Source organism: Cetorhinus maximus, chromosome 3 (genome assembly GCF_964194155.1).
Source record: "Cetorhinus maximus chromosome 3, sCetMax3.hap1.1, whole genome shotgun sequence".
Classification (NCBI taxonomy): Eukaryota; Metazoa; Chordata; class Chondrichthyes; order Lamniformes; family Cetorhinidae; genus Cetorhinus; species Cetorhinus maximus.
In genome coordinates, this window is record NC_135881.1 from 4,225,027 (window position 1) to 4,243,242 (window position 18,216).

Here is an 18,216-nt window from a genome sequence, read left to right on the forward strand (position 1 = left end):
CCCTCCACCTATCTTTGTATCATCTGCAAACTTAGCCAGAATGCCCTCAGTTCCTTCATCTAGATCATTAATGTATAAAGTGAAAAGTTGTGGTCCCAACACTGACCCCTGCGGAACTCCACTAGTCACCGGCCGCCATCCTGAGAAGGACCCCCTTATCCCCACCCTCTGCCTCCTGCCAGACAGCCAATCTTCTATCCATGCTAGTACCTTGCCTCTAACACCATGGGCTCTTATCTTACTGAGCAGCCTCCTGTGCAGCACCTTGTCAAAGGCCTTCTGGAAGTCCAAGTAGATAACATCCAGTGGCTCTCCTTTGTCTAACCTGCTCGTTACCTCTTCAAAGAATTCTAACAGGCATCACCTCCCCTTGATGAAACCATGCTGACTTTGCCCGATTTTACCATGCACTTCCAAGTATTCTGAAATCTCATCCTTAATAATGGACTCTAAAATCTTACCAACGACCGAGGTCAGGCTAATTGGCCTGTAATTTCCCGTCTTTTGCCTCACTCCCTTCTTAAACAGGGGGGTTACATTAGCGATTTTCCAGTCCTCTGGGACCCTCCCTGACTCCAGTGATTCCTGAAAGATCACCACTAACGCCTCCACTATCTCTTCAGCTATCTCCTTCAGAACTCTGGGGTGTAATCCATCTGGTCCAGGTGATTTATCCACCTTCAGACCTTTCAGTTTTTCTAGCACCTTCTCCTTGGTAATGGCCACCATACTCACCTCTGCCCCCTGACTCTCTTGAACTTTGGGGATGTTACTCATGTCTTCCACCGTGAAGACTGACGCAAAGTACCCATTCAGTTCTTCCACCTTTTCTTTGTTCCCCACTACTACTTCTCCAGCGTCATTTTCCAGCGGCCCAATGTCCACTTTTGCCTCTCTCTTACCCTTTATATATCTTAAAAAACTCTTGCAATCTTCTTTTATATTACTGGCTAGTTTACCCTCATATTTAATCTTCTCCCTCCTTATTTCTTTTTTAGTTGTCCTCTGACTTTGTAGGCTTCCCAATCCCCTGGTTTCCCACTGCTCTTCGCCGCATTGTATGGTTGGTCAGACCTCCCCTTAACAAAACCATGCTGATTGCCCTTGATTAATCCCTGCCTCTCCAAGTGTAGATTAATCCTGTCCCTCAGAATTGCTTCCAATAGTTTCCCCGCCACTGAGGTTAGACTGGCTGGCCTGTAGTTCCCCGGTTTATCCCTTCCTCCCTTCTTGAATAACGCTACCACATTGGCTGTCCTCAAGTCCTCTGACACTTCTCCTGTGGCTAGAGAGGTATTGAAAATTATTGCCAGCGCCCCTGGTGTCTCCTCCCTTGCCTCACTCTACAGCCTGGGATACATTTCATCCGGGCCTGTAGATTTATCTACTTTTAAGCCTGCCAGACCACTTAGAACCTCCTCCCTTTTTATGCTAATTTCTTTAATTATATCACAGTCCTCCTGCCTGATTTCCATGCCCACGTCGTCCCTCTCACTTGTGAACACCAACACAAAGTATTCATTTAGAACCTTAAACATACAAAATATTTCGGTTCTATTTTTGTAACACTTGATGTGAAAAAGCTCTGAATAACAGTGATCAGAAATATTATTCGAATCGCTTTGCACCACTACTTGAATCACATCCCACGAATGCTGGCACTCTGAGTGGCAACTGTGATTCACCCCCCAGTGATAATCATACCAAAAATAGCTGTGTAAATAATTTATGTCAGTTGTCATAACCCCAGTTTATATTTCTAGCTCACTGGCTTATTCCATGTCAGCTTTCTATTTGAAAGGATGATAGGTTCATGATTCCACCAACTCTCCCTGACCAAGCTTCTGAGAATCAGCAGCTGCCATCCTGAATGAAAGGTATTGTGTACATTGGAACCTTCAGTGAGAAGAGAATTTGGGCTGGAACAGCAAATGCTGCCAGTGAAAGCATAATATTAATTCAACCGAAAGGTCTCCCTCTGTGTGTTTCCTGGCTTCAAGTAGCCACTCTGAGAATCAGGAGACAACATAATCCTGAGTGCCCAACCTTATTCGGGCCTCATCCAAATGCACTGAACTGTTAATGCTGGATAGCAACTGAAGCCCTGATAAAGCAGCTTAAGGCATCCTATAAAAGTAACAGAGCCTTGAGCTCACAATTAACAACATTCATGCCACATAAAACCATCACCAAATCCATCAACATTTCTGGGGGGTGAGGTAGGAAGTGAGGTGTCACCACTGGTGAGAAATTTGGACTGAAACAGCCATATCAACATGTTGGCTACAAAAACAGGGCAGAGGTTGGATGTGATAAGAGGCTCACCTAACCCCTCAAACACTACCTTTAAATCTTAAGTGTGGTGGAATACTCACATTCACCTAGATGTATGCAGGCACACCATTCGGGAAGCTTGACATGATTAAAGAAGTAGCAATTTACTTGATTGGCATCCTGCCACTGAACTGAATATTCACCTCCACCACCACACTATTGCTGCAGTATGCACAATCTGAAGGATGCAATACAGCAACATGCCAAGGTTACTTTGATAACATTTCCCTCTTACATACAACCTCTATGATAAAGGAATGAGCAACAATATAATGGGATTGCCAGTGTCTTCAGTTCGGACACCAACCCGACAGACACATAATTGCAGCATGGTCACTGGGTCAGTATCCTGGAATTCACTGACAAACACCACTGTGGGAGAGCCAGTCTAAGGACTGCAGCCATTCAAGGAGAAGGCTCCAAACCACCTTCTCAGAGCGACTTGGAACAAATATATTCCAAAAATGCGTGGGGGCCGTAGGTACTTTCCTCCCACCACCCTCCCCATCTCAAATCCAGTAAAGCAATCTCCTCTCTACCTTAGTTAACATAGGCTAAATAAGCACAAATGAAGGGTCAATTCTTCCTGTCCTGCATGGCTCAATAACACATGAAATTTAGGTCAATAAGACACCAGAGTAACTCTGAAATTGAAGCTTGGAAAGGCACCTCAAGCCTAAAGCATAATAACTGGGAAAAACAACACTATACTTTTGAGCAGTTAATTCAAATATCACAAGATATCAGTTACATTTCATTATAGAGTATAATTGTGATGGTTGCATAGTGGCAATGTCACTGGACTATAATCCAGGGGCCAGACGAATGCTCCAGAGGCACGAGTTCAAATCCTGTCATGGCAGCTGGGGGAATTTAATTCATTAATAAATTTGAAATAAAATGCTAGTCTCAGTTCATATTGATCATGACACTACTGGACGATACCACTCAGTTCAAGGGCAATTAGGAATGGACAACAAATGCTGGCCTGCCAGCGATGCCCACATCCAACTAATGAAATAAAAATGGCCAGAGAAAAAGGTCGAAATTCAATGACACACATCCCTGCCTATTGTTCCATCAGGCTTTCACATTAACCTGGGCCCAACCAAAGATTAGCAACAAAACTGAAACTCATAATTCAAACTAGGAGATCCACTTGGTATTCACTTATGGAATGTGGTTGTGATTGTAACATCAATGTTTATCAGCATGTTGACTTGACATTAACCTCAAGTTAGTTAGTTGTCCAGAACCATCAACAGCAAAAGTAAAATCGACTTCCAGGTGTCGGTAAGAACTGAATCAATTTTCATTCGAGAAGAGTAAGAGGTGACTTAATTGAAACCTTTGAGATCCTGAGGGGTCTTGACAGGGTAGATGTGGAGAGAATGTTTTCTCTTGTGGGAGAATCTAGAACCAGGGGTCACAGTTTAGAAATTAGGGGTCGCTCATTTAAGTCAGAGATGAGGAGAAATTTTGTTTCTCAGAGGGTTGGTTGTCTTTGGAACTCTCTTCCTCAAAAGGCGGTGGAAGCAGAGTCTTTGAATATTTTTTAAGGCGGAGCTCGATAGATTCTTGATTAACAAGGGGGTGAAACGTTATGAAGGGTAGGCAAGGAATGTTGAGGTTACATTCAGATCAGGCATGATCTTATTGAATGACGGAGCAGGCTTGAGGGCCGAGTGGCCTAATCCTGCTCCTAATTCGTACGTTCGTAATGTGGATTTTAATTTCAGGTGTTCCTGTTTTTGTAACAAATGTTGGTCCGCCATGTATAATGTCTGTGCGCATTTTTTTTTCTAGGTAAATATATCAAGAAACAGGAAAGCAACCAGCTCAGCATGGCTGATTGCTGACCAGTACAGTATCCATGGGCTCATTAAGCATGGGCGCTTGTTTGAACGTGAATGACAACCCCCTGGGGAATATTCACTGTAAAGATGGGACTATTAGTGGAAGCATCAAGCCATTAATATTTGTTTCTCTCCGGTCCACCTGGAGCTCTAGCATGGATTGCAGGCAAAGTCAAAGCAGAGAAATAAGCCACCTGGAATCATGTGAAGCAGAATATTGTTTTAAAATTATCAATCTACTTACTGCTGCCATTATACACAATCTGTTCTACACATTGCATACTTAACTTATGTATTTATAGAATCATTGGAGGCAGCCCCGTGAAATGCAGTATTTTCACTTCTGCTGCGACAATGTGACTTGTGCTCTCAAACAAGGACAAGCACACGAGGTATCCCAAGAAGCTGACCACCTATGCTAGCATGTCGTCTGGTCAACAATGCTTCCTGCTTCTCTCCACAGCCCTGCCATATTTTAAAACAGCCTTAATGATACAAATTTTCTTGAACTGGTAAATCCGTTATTGTTAGCAGAACCTTGTCTTGTGTGAGGAGCTTGTACTGACTGTTTCAACCATGGGCTTGATCTACAATGCTCCTATAATTCCTAATGTAGTTGCTGTAGATGGAGCTCTAATGTCCCACTGAACCACTGCAGCTAACTAAACCAATTCAAGTGCAAGAAATCTGATATAATATTGAGCTGCAATTTTGAAGCATGTGCTGAACACAAACTCTCAGCATTTTCTCTAGTGAGGTTCACAGCTTCTGGACATTTTCCACTATTGTAATAATATTCAGAATTCCCAATTCAAACCATCAGATCATTCAATTAATGTTAAAACTTAATTCAGAATGAGGGGAGCTCAAGTGTAGTGCCATGATAAAACAGTCTAAGCAGGAGGGAAGAAATTTAAGAGACTCTCGTTCTGACAGGTGGCAACTCCTGCTCTTATTTGCAAAATACAGACTGAAGGCAAGGGTGCATCTTGTAACCATGCCCTCATCAGAAGAGACTGAACCAGTGAAATAATGTCACCAACCAGAAATCCTGCTCATTGTTCTCCTCTACCTTACTGATGCAAGTGTAATTTATTCGTTAAGAGCACTGATTACTTTTAGATCCGGGGCCCCAGATACACAACTTCAAGATTATTTGCCCACTCACTGCAAATTCCCTGGGGATACTGTAAATGCCAGACAGCTATATTTTGAGGCTAATAACCCAATTTGCAAATATTGAAACAAAAGTCAGGACTCAGGTAAAATGCTAGGTGAAAGTCTTCCTTTACCCGAGGTTTGGCAACGCAAGAACCCATCAGAAATTGCAAGACTATGAAGTTTCTTCCAAAAAACATTCTTCAGGCTGTGGGTGTCACAAGCAAGACCAGCATCTAGTGCCCATTCCTGGATGGCCTGGAGAAGGTTGTTGTGGTGGGACTTCTTTTAGAAATGGGCATTACAAACATATGATTCAGAAGGAGTAGGCCACGATGAGGCCACATGGCCCTTTGAGCTTTCTCCGCTATTCAATAAGATCGTGGCTGATCTGATTGCAACCTCAACTCCACATTCTCGCCTACCCCCAACAACCTCTCACCCCCCCTCCCCGTGCTTAGCAAGAATCTATCTAGTTCTGCCCTAAAAATATTCAAAGACTCTGCTTCCACTACCTTTTGAGGAAGATAGTTCCAAAGACTCACGACCCTTGGAAAAAATTTCTCATCTATCTTAAATGAGCGACCCCTTATTTTTAAACAGTGACCCCCCCTAGTTCTAGATTCTCTCTCAAGAGGAAACATCCTTTCCACATCCACCTCGTCAAAACCTCTCACTCTTCTAAACTCCAGTGTAGTTCCAGCATTCTGTGATTGTGCAATTCCCGATGGGCAAGTGTCTGTGTGGGTCACAAAACCAGACCGTTCCAAGTGGAAACAAACAACTCTTCATAAAATACTCTGTTGCCATGGAGTTGTATACCATTGCAGCACACTGTCTTTTTGAGGTTAGCCTTCCAACAGTTCGGCATTTATTATTGCTTACATAACAGGTGGAGGGGAAAACGAACAATGTTTTACATATTAAGACCAGGCGCAGGCCGTTCAGCTCAAGCCTGCTCCACTTTCCAATGACATCATGCTACCAATACAAAACTAAAAGTAGACACTACCAGTTAGCACTGGATTCACAGTCATAATGGATTGTGATAAATGTTATTAAAGGAACGAGAAAGCTCCTCACAGTAACAGCTATTAACAACTTTCCTTCTAAAAGTAAACAGAGACAACCATGCACAAAACTGGGTCGGTTGGACAAATACTGATGACCTTGTTTTTAAAAAAAAACACTTTCAATTAAAAAGTGAAAAGTTTATCCCACCAGGCAATAAAACCCATAGCATTTTTTAAAAAAAAGACCCAGGACGTTAGCATTTTATCCTTTTTTAAAACTAATTAACAGACTGTGTTTATTTTAATGCCCACGCCCCTTGTTTGTGTTTTTAAAAATGCGGCCTTGGGTCAAGGCCCCCACCCTCCCCCAGCCCGCGCCCCCGATCTGGTTTACTTACCGCACTCCAGCAGATGAGCTCATTGGTGTCGGGATCTTCGATTAAAGTCCACAGCTTGGTGAGGAAGGCAGGCACATTGCTGCCGTGCGCGTCCATCCGGAACCGGAGACAGGGGCCGGGAGGCCAAGCGCCGGATCTCAGCCCCGGGCCGAGGAGGAGGAGGAGCGGCGGTGGGGAATTTAAACACGGGTCAGGGAGAAGGGAGGGGAGGAAGCTGCTGGCTGGCCGGCCTCAACACTCAAGGATCTCCGCTTGTGCCTCAGCGGACGTGGGAAGTGCTGAACCGCTCAAAGGAGAAAGAAGGGGAACTAACAAGGACACGCGATCTCCTCGGTCTCTCCAGCAACACTTTAACCCGCAGCTACACACTCCCCGGTAACCGCCGCCATCTTACTCACGCAGCAACTCGGCGCCCCTCCCCCCCTCTCACACAAATCACTCCCTGCATTTACCTCAAATTTTACAAAATCCCATTTTTCCCTCACTGCGGCCTCGAAAACAAACCCGCCTGTTTACCCGCGGGAAGTCGTAACGTCTTTCTTAAAAATAAAGAATAAAAATCCTGCGTTAACCTTTGACCTGCCGGCCAGCAGCCCATCACGGTTCTCCTTTTGCGGAATAATTTTAATGAAGGAATATATTTCTGGGGGCTTCTCGCTGTTCGCTCAATTTTTAAAAAAAAAAAAAAATTTTGCCACGGGCGTAAATAGGAGCCTTTTTCCTTTGGTTTTATTTCTAAATCGAAGGGTGTTCTGACCTCTGACCTTTCCTCCGGACGGTTCCTGCAGTAAGATGGCGGCTGAGAGCATGTCGGCGGCTGCGAAAGGGAACAGTAAAGGTGGAGGAAATAAGAGGCCGATCTCGGGCCTCGAGGAAAAGGACCAGGTCTGTCTGTTTGTATTTTGCGGGCATTTTGTTAACGGTTCTGTGATTGTCAGTTGAAGCGAGGCGAAGGGGGGTGGGGGGGGGAAGAATCCTGCTATCGAAGCTTCTAACGTGGGTCTGGATGGGAACCCGAATAGGTCTAAGCTGTTTAAGGGTTTCTTTTTCATTTCTCTCCTCTCTCTCTCACACACAAACACGTGCGCACAATCCTTTCAATAAACTGGGGGGCGATTCAATATTTGCAAAAAGGCCTCTGCAGCCCATGCCCTACCGAATAGAAAGGGGGTTGTGCTCCTCTGAATGAGGCTGAATGGAGTGAAGAAATCGAGAGAGGAGGTGGTGAGGTAGAGTTGCGTGTTGGGTTGGCATACATGTGAAAACTAGCACTTCGTTTTTTTTCTAGGGGCAATATGCAGATAAGAAGTAGAAAGGAGCCGAGGTTATGGTACAAAAGTGGGAAGAGAAGTCTCTTGCGGTTCTATAGCTAAGATTAGATAGATAAGACTGGAACCAGGTGAAAGCAGTCCCACCCAGCTGAATGATGTTGGAGGAGGATGGTGTGATCAACTGTGCTGAAGGCTGCAGACTAATTGAGAAGGACGAGGAGAGTTGTCACTGGCACATAGGATATTATTTGTGACTTTGATCAGAGCTGCTTCGGTACTATGGCAGGGGCAGAAACCTTAGTGGACTGATGCAAACATGTAGTTTTTGTGTATAAGTTAAGGGAGGAGGTAGCACATTAAAGGATCTGGGAGAGGAAAGGGAGGTTGGAGATGGAATGGCAGTTTGCAAGAAAGAAAGGGTTAAGGGTGAGTTTTTTTTAAGAAGGTTTTTGGGAGTAGGTGGACTGTGGAATTGAGGCCACAATTAGCTCAACTATGATCTTATTGAATGGTGGAGCAGGCGCAAGGGGTCGAATGGCCTACTTTTGCTCCTAATTCGTATATAAGGGCAATGACAACATCAGATATAAAGGAGAGAGGGACATAACTTGAGGAGTGTACAATTAACATAGCTAGCATGGAAGCCAGTTAGAGAACAAAAACAGAATTACCTGGAAAAACTCAGCAGGTCTGGCAGCATCGGCGGAGAAGAAAAGAGTTGACGTTTCGAGTCCTCATGACCCTTCAACAGAACTGAGTAATATTAGGAGAGAGGTGAAATATAAGCTGGTTTAAGGTGGGAGGGGAGAGGTTGGTGGGGGGGTGGTGGTTGTAGGGACAAACAAGCAGTGATGGGAGCAGATAATCAAAATATGTCCCATACAAAGAAATAAATAGGTGTTCCTTTGTGACATCTTTTGATTTTCTGCTCCTATCACTACTTGCTTGTCCCTACAACCACCACCCCCCCCAACTTCTCTCCCCCCACCTCCCCCCCACCTTAAACCAGCTTATATTTCACCCCTCTCCTAATATTACTCAGTTCTGTTGAAGGGTCATGAGGACTCGAAACATCAACTCTTTTCTCCGCCGATGCTGCCAGACCTGCTGAGTTTTTTCAGGTAATTCTGTTTTTGTTTTGGATTTCCAGCATCCGCAGTTTTTTGTTTTTATCAGCCAGTTAGAGAAGTTTGGTTGTCAGTAGTTCAGTGAGAATAGGGTTGAAGGAGCAGCAGGTGGCTTGATAAGGTGAGCTAGGAGAGGGCATGAAGGGAGATAGGAGCAAAACTAAAGAAAGATATACATTCAGAGCTCGGGCAGATTGGGGGAGGGGATGTTGGGGGGGCTTTAGAGGACATTTGTTCTGATGAGCAAGTGAACAGGAGGGAAGTGGTAGAGGCAGCTGATTAGATAGCCTTGATCTTAGTGCTAAAGAAATCCATGACCTCCTCGCAGTTAATAGACAAAATGAGGGAGAGATATTTAAGACGCCCAGGGTTATCTTTGCATTTCAGGATGATCTTAGAATAGTGAGCAGTTTTAGTAGATGAGATGAAGACCCAACATATTTGAGGTGGTCCAACAGATCTGGTGGTGAATGACTAAATCAGTTGCGCACCATATTCATTCAAATCTACATCTCTTGGACTTAATGGAAATGAGAGCCTAACTGGGGAAATGGCCAGGGCAAGAGAGTGATTTTAATGAAGACGACATCGCTAGAGTGTTGAATGAATGCTTCACATCCGTCTTCACCCAAGAGAATGAGGATGAAGGTATCGAACTCGGGGAGAGAGACTGCGAGATTCTTAAGCAAATTGATGTAGGGAGTGACAAGGTATTGAAGGCGTTGGCAGGCTTAAGAGTGGAAAAATCTCCAGGTCCAGATGATTTGTGTCCCAGACTGCTGAGGGAGGCAAAGGAGGAGATCGCAGGGGCTCTGACCCAAATTTTTAATTCCTCTCTGGCCACGGGAGGTGCCAGAGGACTGGAGAACAGTGAATGTGGTTCCGTTATTTAAGAAGAGTTGTAGAGATAAGCCAGGGAACTACAGGCCAGTGAGTCTCACGTCAGTGGTAAGGAAACTATTGGAGAAAATTCTGAAGGAGAGAATCTATCTCCACTTGGAGAGGCAAAGTTTGATCAGGGATAGTCAGCATGGCTTTGTCAGAGGGAGGTCATGCCTAACAGATTTGATTGAATTTTTTGAGGAGGTGACCAGGTGTGTAGATGAGGGTAGTGCAGTTGATGTAGTTTATATGGATTTCAGCAAAGCCTTTGATAAGGTCCCACATGGGAGACTTATAAAGAAGGCAAATGCACATGAGATACAGGGTAATTTGATAAGGTGGATTCAAAATTGGCTTAGTTGTAGGAGACAGAGGGTGATGACAGAAGGATGCTTTAGTGACTGGAAGCCAGTGTCCAGTGGCATACCACAAGGATCTGTGCTGGGTCCCCTATTATTCGCCATTTATACAAACGATATAGATGACTATGTGGGGGGTAGGATTAATAAGTTTGTGGATGACACAAAGATTGGCTGGGTGGTTAACAGTGAGGCTGAGTGTCTTGGGCTACAGGAAGATATAGATGGGTTGGTCAAATTGTCAGATAAGTGGCAGATGGAATTTAACCCTGAAAAGTGTGAAGTGATACACTTTGGAAGGAATAATTTGACAAGGAAGTATTCAATGAAGGGCATGACACTAGGAAGTTCTGAGGAACAAAGGGACCTTGGCGTGTGTGTCCATAGATCTCTGAAGGCAGAGGGGCATGTTAGCGGGGTAGTGAAAAGGATATATAGGACACTTGCCTTTATCAATCGAGGCATAGATTACAAAAGTAGGGAGATCATGTTGGAGTTGCATAGAACCTTGGTGAGGCCACAGCTGGAGTACTGTGTGCAGTTCTGGTCGCCACATTATAGGAAGGATGTGATTGCACTGGAGTGGGTGCAGAGGAGATTCACCAGGATATTGCCTGGGATGAAACACTTAAGTTATGAAGAGAGGTTGGATAGACTTGGGTTGTTTTCGTTGGAGTAGAGAAGACTGAGGGGCGACCTGATCGAGGTGTACAAGATTATGCGGGGCATGGACAGGGTGGATAGGCAGCAGCTGTTCTCCTTAGTTGAAGGCTCAGTTACGAGGGGACATAAGTTAAGGTGAGGGGCAGGAGGTTTAGGGGGATGTGAGGAAAAACATTTTTACCCAGAGAGTGGTAAAACGGTCTGGAATGCACTGCCTGGGAGGGTGGTGGAGGCGGGTTGCCTCACATCCGTTAAAAAGTACCTGGATGAGCACTTGGCACGTCATACATTCAAGGCTATGGGCCAAGTGCTGGTAAATGGGATTAGGTAGGTAGGTCAGGTGTTTCTCACGTGTCGGTGCGGACTCGATGGGCCGAAGGGCCTCTTATGCACTGTGATTCTGTGATTCTGAGGGCATTGAAGGTGGAGTGTAGGGTTGAGCAGATTAGTAGCTGCAGAAATGTTGTGCTGAACAGAGGACAAAAGACAAGACAGCATTTAAAAGCATTAATTTTTAAAAATTCATTCATGGGATATGGGCGTTGCTGGCTAGGCTGGCATTTATTGCCCTTCACCAATTGCCTGTGAGAAGGTGGTGGTGAGCTGCCTCTTGAACTGCATGTGGTGTTGGTACACCCACAGTCCAGGGAATTCTCGGATTTTGACCCAGCAACCATAGAACCATAGAACACTACAGCACAGAAAACAGGCCATTCGACCCTTCTAGTCTGTGCCAAAATATTATTCCGCTAGTCCCATTGACCTGCACTTAGTCCATAACCCTTCAGACCTCTCCCATCCATGTACCTATCTAATTTATTCTTAAAACTTAAGAGTGAGCCTGCATTTACCACGTCAGATGGTAGCTCGTTCCACACACTCACCACTCTCTGAGTGAAGAAGTTCCCCCTAAACCTTTCCCCTTTCACCCTAAAGCCATGTCCTCTCGTGTTTATTTCTCCTAATCTAAGTGGAAAGAGCCTACTCGCATTTACTCTGTCTATACCCCTCACAATTTTGTAAACCTCTATCAAATCTCCCCTCATTCTTCTACGCTCCAAGGAATAAAATTCTAACCTGTTTAATCTTTCCCTGTAACTCAACTCCTTAAGACCCGGCAACATCCTAGTAAATTTTCTCTGCACTCTCTCAATCTTACTGATATCCTTCCTGTAGTTAGGCGACCAGAACTGCACACAATACTCCAAAGTTGGCCTCACCAATGTCTTATACAACCTCACCGTAACATCCCAACTCCTATACTCAATACTTTGATTTATGAAGGCCAGTATGCCAAAAGCTTTCTTTACAACCTTGTCTACCTGTGACACCACTTTCAGGGAATTATGTATCAGAACTCCCAGATCCCTTTTTCCTCTGCACTCCTCAGTGCCCTACCATTTAACATTGAAGGAATGGTGATATATTTCCAAGTCAAGTATGGGAAGGCGGTGACCTTGTGGTATTGTCACTGGACTGGTATTCCAGCAACCCAGGGTAATGCTCTGGGGATCCGGGTTTGAACCCACCACAGCAGATGGTGATTTGAACTCAATAAAAAAATCTGGAATTGAAAGTCTAATGATGACCACAAACCCATCTGGTTCACTAATGTCCTTTTGGGAAGGAACTCATCGATCCAGACCCACAGCATTGTGGTTGGTCCCTGAACAAGGGCAATAAATGCTGGTCTAGTCAGTGATGCCCACATCCCATGAACGAATAAAAAAAAATATGATGAGCGACTTGGAGGGGGTGGTGTTCCCATCTGTCTGCTGCCCTTGTCCTTCCAGGTGATAGCGGTCGTGGGTTTGGAAGGTGCTGTCTAAGGAGCCATAGTGAGTTTCTGCAGCGTCTCCCCATACACACTGCTGCCACTCTGCGTCTGAGTGAATGTTTGTGGATGTGGTGCCAATCAAGTGGGCTGCTTTGTCCTGGATGGTGTCAAGCTTCTTGAGCGTTGTTGGAGCTGCACTCATCCAGGCAAGTGGGGAGTATTCCACCACACTCCTGACTTGTAGATGGTAGACAGGAGTCAGGAGGTGAGATACTCGCCTCCTGCACTCTGACCATAGTGTTTATATGGTTAGTCCAGTTCAGTGTCTGAAGTAACCCCCAGGATGTTGATAGTGGGGGATTCAGCAATGGTAATGCCATTGAATGTCAAGGGGCGATGGTTAGATTTTCTCTCTTGTTGGAGATGGTGATTGCAATATAGATTGTTCTGCCATGACAGTTGTGTTCCATAGATCACATTTCTTTATTCAGCAACTCAGTTTATACTTCAGGCAGGACTAAATATTGATCTAACAATAAGAGATACTGGGTAACAACAAGGAACTGACACCCAAGTGGATTACACCCACTTTGTGCCACTGCAGCCCCCATACCCCTATAGCAAGAAGCTTGGTATCTTCAAGGATAAACTGGTGCTAGAGTCTGGTGGCGGGGACACACACCCACCCATTGCACCACTGCTGCATCCGATCTACAGGATGCATTGCAGCAACTCACATGATGACTATGACTGCACCTCCTTCCTCTATGACATGTACCACTGTGAAGGTAAGAGCTGCAATCTTGTGTGATTGTCAGACTTTCATGTTCTGTTCCAAGTCTCGCCCCATCCTTAATTGGGTATAAACTACCTTTCCTTTGGTCAGTCAATCTGAAAATCTCACTGATGCATCACTGCAGCACCATCACCACGGGATCTTGAGTGTGTCAAGGAGCAGGTCCATCACCACCTTGTGGGGCATCTAGGAACAGGTAATAAATGCGGTATTGTTGGTGTTGCTGACATACTGAGAACAAAACGAGGTACTTTGAGATATATTAAGCACAAAGTCCCTTAGACTTAACAGAAGTGAGAGCCTTATTAAGGAAGCTCACCAAGACTCCTCAGACAGCACCTTCCAAACTCATGACCACTACCATCTAGAAGAACAAGGGCAGCAGATGTATAGGAACACTTAAGATCCCAGTTGGTATTATTACTGGACAAGGCAGATCCCAGAATTGAACCTGGCTTGATAGATCCTAATTTTACTTTTTTTAAACCATGGAGAGTATTTACTGAACAGATTCGCAGGAGCCTGCTATTAACTTTTTAACAAAAGGATAAAACATTTAATAACAAGAAACATTAATTATATTACACTAGATAACAAACAGGTTGGAAAAATTTTCAATACAGACACCAAGAGAACAAATGATTCAAAATCACTCTTTCCCTTTCACCCCAGCAATAATCTTTACAGACCCAACACTCCAGTGAGGCTGTACCACTGTTTCCACACCAAAGGTAGGGCTGGTTCAGTTGCAAAGAGATTTCTCTTCTACAATTGGTATCTCCCTTGAGGTATACAGAAAACTCACTCTAAATTCACCATTACTTTAACGCAATACCAATAGTCTGGCAGCATTTCCAGCTAGAGAGAGAAACTTATATTATACGTCTTCACTTTGTGGTATACTCATACCAACTGACGAAAAAAACTACTTTCTGTTTTCACCTATCTCTGCGGGTCTCTCTCTGTGGACCCCTGTTGCACAGTTTTTTTCTACTTTAGAGAAGGTTTAACTCCCCTAAGCTACTAATCCCTTTAGTAACCCAGCTCTTCAATTTAAGAGTTGTAAAGCCTCATTAATAATTCATGTATACAAACAGGACATAGAGACTCCACCTCTTAGAAAACTCTAAACTGAAACCAAAACCCAGGTTTCACCTTTCTTACCACACAAATAAAAAATATAAATTCAACTTAAAGTTATCTTTTATTCCTAACACTCACAAATGCAAATATAAATTACTTAAAACTATCTCTAGATCCTAACAACAACAGCACCCGGAAGTTCCCCTCCAAGCCACTCACCACCCTGACTTGGAAATATATCACTGTTCCTTCACTGTCGCTGGGTCAGAATCCTGGAACTCCCTCCCGAACAGCACTGTGGGTGAACCTACACCACAAGGACTGCAGCGGTTCACCACTACCTTGAGGACAATTAGGGATGGGCAATTACTGCAAGCCTAGCCAGCGCTGCCCACATCCCGTGAATGAATATAAAAGTTTTTTTTAAACATACTCTCCGTATCCTAGCAGTTATGTGCCCAGCTGAGAGGCAGCAGACCTGTGGTTAACAGCCACAGTCTGAGCTTTAACCGTTTGCCATCACCTCAGCTTTTTGTTGTTGAGCAAGAAAACTTGCTGTTGTGGAACATGTACGTGGATTTTCATAAGACATTTGATAAGAGAGGGCACAATACTGTTGCGGTTATGTCCCTTGACTAGTAATTCAGTGATATGAGTTTGAATCCTGCTATGGTGGCTTGAGATTTTAATTCAGTTTAAAAAAAAATAAATCTAGAGATCAAATGCCAGTATCAGCAAAAGTGACCACAACTGTCATAAGAACCCAACTAGTTCTTTGGTGGTCCGTGGGAGGAAATCTGCCATCCTTGCACGGTCTGGCTTTTATATGATTCTGGAACCACACCAACGTGGTTGGTTCTTAACTGCCCTCTGAAGCGGACCAGCAAGCCAGCAATATCAAACTGCCACAAGGAATGATTTGCAGTTGTTTAAGAAGGCTCACCATAACCTTCGAGCAACCAGTGATGGGAAGTAAGTGCCAGCCTTAATACCCATGTCGCAAGAAGTTATTTTGAAAAATGAGTTATTGGAGAATATTTCTGCATGACAGTTGTTAGCACTTTGATAATTCTGAGGCATGCTCTGGGACAACTTAAACTATTTGCCTTGGCCTGTGTGCACTTCAAAGGAACACTAGTTTCTGCAAAATTCTTAATTACACTTTTTTTCTTGCTTGAAAGTTAACCTGGCCTCTAATTTTCAGACTTAGCTGCAATTTTCACATTCATACATTGCTCTTTTTAATGAATTATTACATTTTGCTTTGTCACCCCTCCCTCTTGTCAGAATGTCTCATGTTTCTTAAGAGTAATGCTAAATTATTCAACTTTCCCAATTGATATGAAACTTTCTTCCCATAGTCTTGCCACAGCTCCAGAATTTGCTCTTAAACCTTGTTTATGGCTATCATAATTATAGTTCAAACATAGGTACGTAGTAGTCAGCAAAGTCAGTGTTTAACCATTTTCAGCTGACGTTGTAGCCTGTTGCAGAAAATGGAAACTCTCGCCTTTTTTATTATTCTTTCATGGGATGTGGGCGTCGGCGGCTAGGCCAGCATTTATTGCCCATCCCTAATTACCCTTTAGAAGGTGGTGATGAACTGATGCCCTGACCTGCTGCAGTCCATATTTTTATATTCGTTCATGGGATGTGGGCTTCGCTGGCTGGGCCAGCATTCATTGCCCATCCCCAGTTGCCCTTGAGAAGGTGGTGGTGAGCTGCCCTCCTGAACCGCTGCATTCCATGTGGTGCAGGAAGCGAGTTCCAGGATTTTGACCCAGCGACAGTGAAGGAACGGTGTATATTTCTGAGTCAGGATGGTGAGTGACTTGGAGGGGAACTTCCAGGTAGTGGTGTTCCCATCTATCTGCTGCCCTTGTCCTTCTAGATGGTAGTGGTCGTGGGTTTGGGAGACGCTGTCGAAGGAGTCATGGTGAATTCCTGCAGTGCATCTTGTAGATGGTACACACTGCTGCTACTGTGCATCAGTGGTGGAGGGAGTGAATGTTTGTGGATGTGGTGCCAATCAAACGGGCTGCATTATCCTGGACGGTGTCAAGCTTCTTGAGAGTTGTTGGAGCTGCACTCTTCCAGGAAAATGGAGAGTATTTCATCACACTCTTGACTTGTGCCTTGTGAAAAGGTGGAAAGGATTTGGGGAGTTAGGAGGTGGGTTACTCGTCGCATGATTCCTAGCCTCTGACCTACTCTTGTAGCCGCAGTATTTATGTGGCTAGTCCAATTCAGTTTCTGGTCAATGGTAACCCTCAGGATGTTGATAGTGGGGGATTCAGTGATGGTAATGCAATTGAACAACAAAGATGGTTAGATTCTCTTTTGTTGGAGCTGGTCGTTGCCTGGCACTTGTGTGGCGCAAATGTTACTTGTCACTTGTCAGCCCAAGCCTGGATATTGTCCAGGTCTTTCTGCATTTGGACATGGGCTGCTTCAGTACCTGAGGAGTTGCGAATGGTGCTGAACATTGTGCAATCATCAGTGAACTTCCCCCCTTCTGACTTTATGATGGAAGGATGTTCATTGACGAAGCAGCTGAAAATGATTGGGTCGAGGAAACTACCCTGAGGAACTCCTGCAGTGATGTCTTGGAGCTGAGATGACTGACCTCCAACAACCACAACCATCTTCCTTTGTGGTAGGTGTGACTCCAACCAGTGGAGAGTTTTCCCCCTGATTCCCCGCGACTCCAGTTTTGCTGGGGCTGCTTGATGCCACACTCTGTCAAATGCGGCCTTGATTTCGAGGGCAGTCACTCTCACCTCACCTTGGGAGTTCAGTTCTTTTGTCCATGTTTGAACCAAGGCTGTAATGAGGTCAGGAGCTGAGTGGCCCTGGTGGAACCCAAACTGGGTGTCAGTGAGCAGGCTATTGCTAAGCAAGTGCCGCTTGATAGCACTGTTGATGACCCCTTCCATTACTTTACTGATGATCAAGAGTAGACTGATGGGGTGGTAATTGGTTTTTATTTGTCCTGCTTTTTGTGTACAGGACATACCTGTGCAATTTTCCACGTAACCGGGTAGATGTCAGTGTTGTAGCAGTACTGGAACAGCTTGGCTAGAGGCGCGGCAAGTTCTGGAGCACAAGTTTTCAATACTATTGCCGGAATATTGTCAGGGCCTATAGCCTTTGCAGTATCGAGCGCCTTCAGCCGTTTCTTGATATCACGTGGAGTGAATTGAAGTGGCTGAAGGCTGGCATCTGTGATGCTGGGGACCTCCACAGGAGGCCGAGATGGATCATCCAAACGGCCTTCTGGCTGAAGAATGTAGCAAATGCTTCAGCCTTATCTTTTGCACTGATGTGCTGAGCTCCTCTATCATTGATGATTAGGATATTTGTGGAGCCTCCTCCTCCAGTGAGTTGTTTAATTGTCCACCACCATTCGCGACTGGATGTGATAGGACTACAGAGCTTAGATCTGATCTGTTGGTTGTGCGATTGCTTAGCTCTGTCTATCACTTGCTCCTTATGCTGT

The 18,216-nt window shown here is 44.6% G+C and overlaps 2 protein-coding genes across 11 annotated transcripts in view; one reads left to right on the forward strand and one right to left on the reverse strand.

The window, feature by feature from the left end:
• The window catches only part of hsf1 (heat shock transcription factor 1), a 107,026-nt gene extending 99,731 nt beyond the window's left edge, over positions 1–7,295 (reverse strand). For 8 of the 10 annotated variants that reach the window (XM_078536136.1, XM_078536159.1, XM_078536148.1 and 5 more), the window contains exon 1: positions 6,760–7,295. In XM_078536136.1, coding sequence (XP_078392262.1) covers positions 6,760–6,855 — 96 coding nt within the window. In that variant the 5' untranslated portion in view covers positions 6,856–7,295. The remainder of the gene's footprint in view (positions 1–6,759) is intronic. The other 2 variants (XM_078536132.1, XM_078536131.1) reach the window with 1 other exon arrangement.
• Positions 7,209–18,216, forward strand: part of bop1 (BOP1 ribosomal biogenesis factor) — a 170,269-nt gene continuing 159,261 nt past the window's right edge. The window contains exon 1 of the mRNA XM_078536128.1: positions 7,209–7,644. Coding sequence (XP_078392254.1) covers positions 7,552–7,644 — 93 coding nt within the window. The 5' untranslated portion in view covers positions 7,209–7,551. The remainder of the gene's footprint in view (positions 7,645–18,216) is intronic.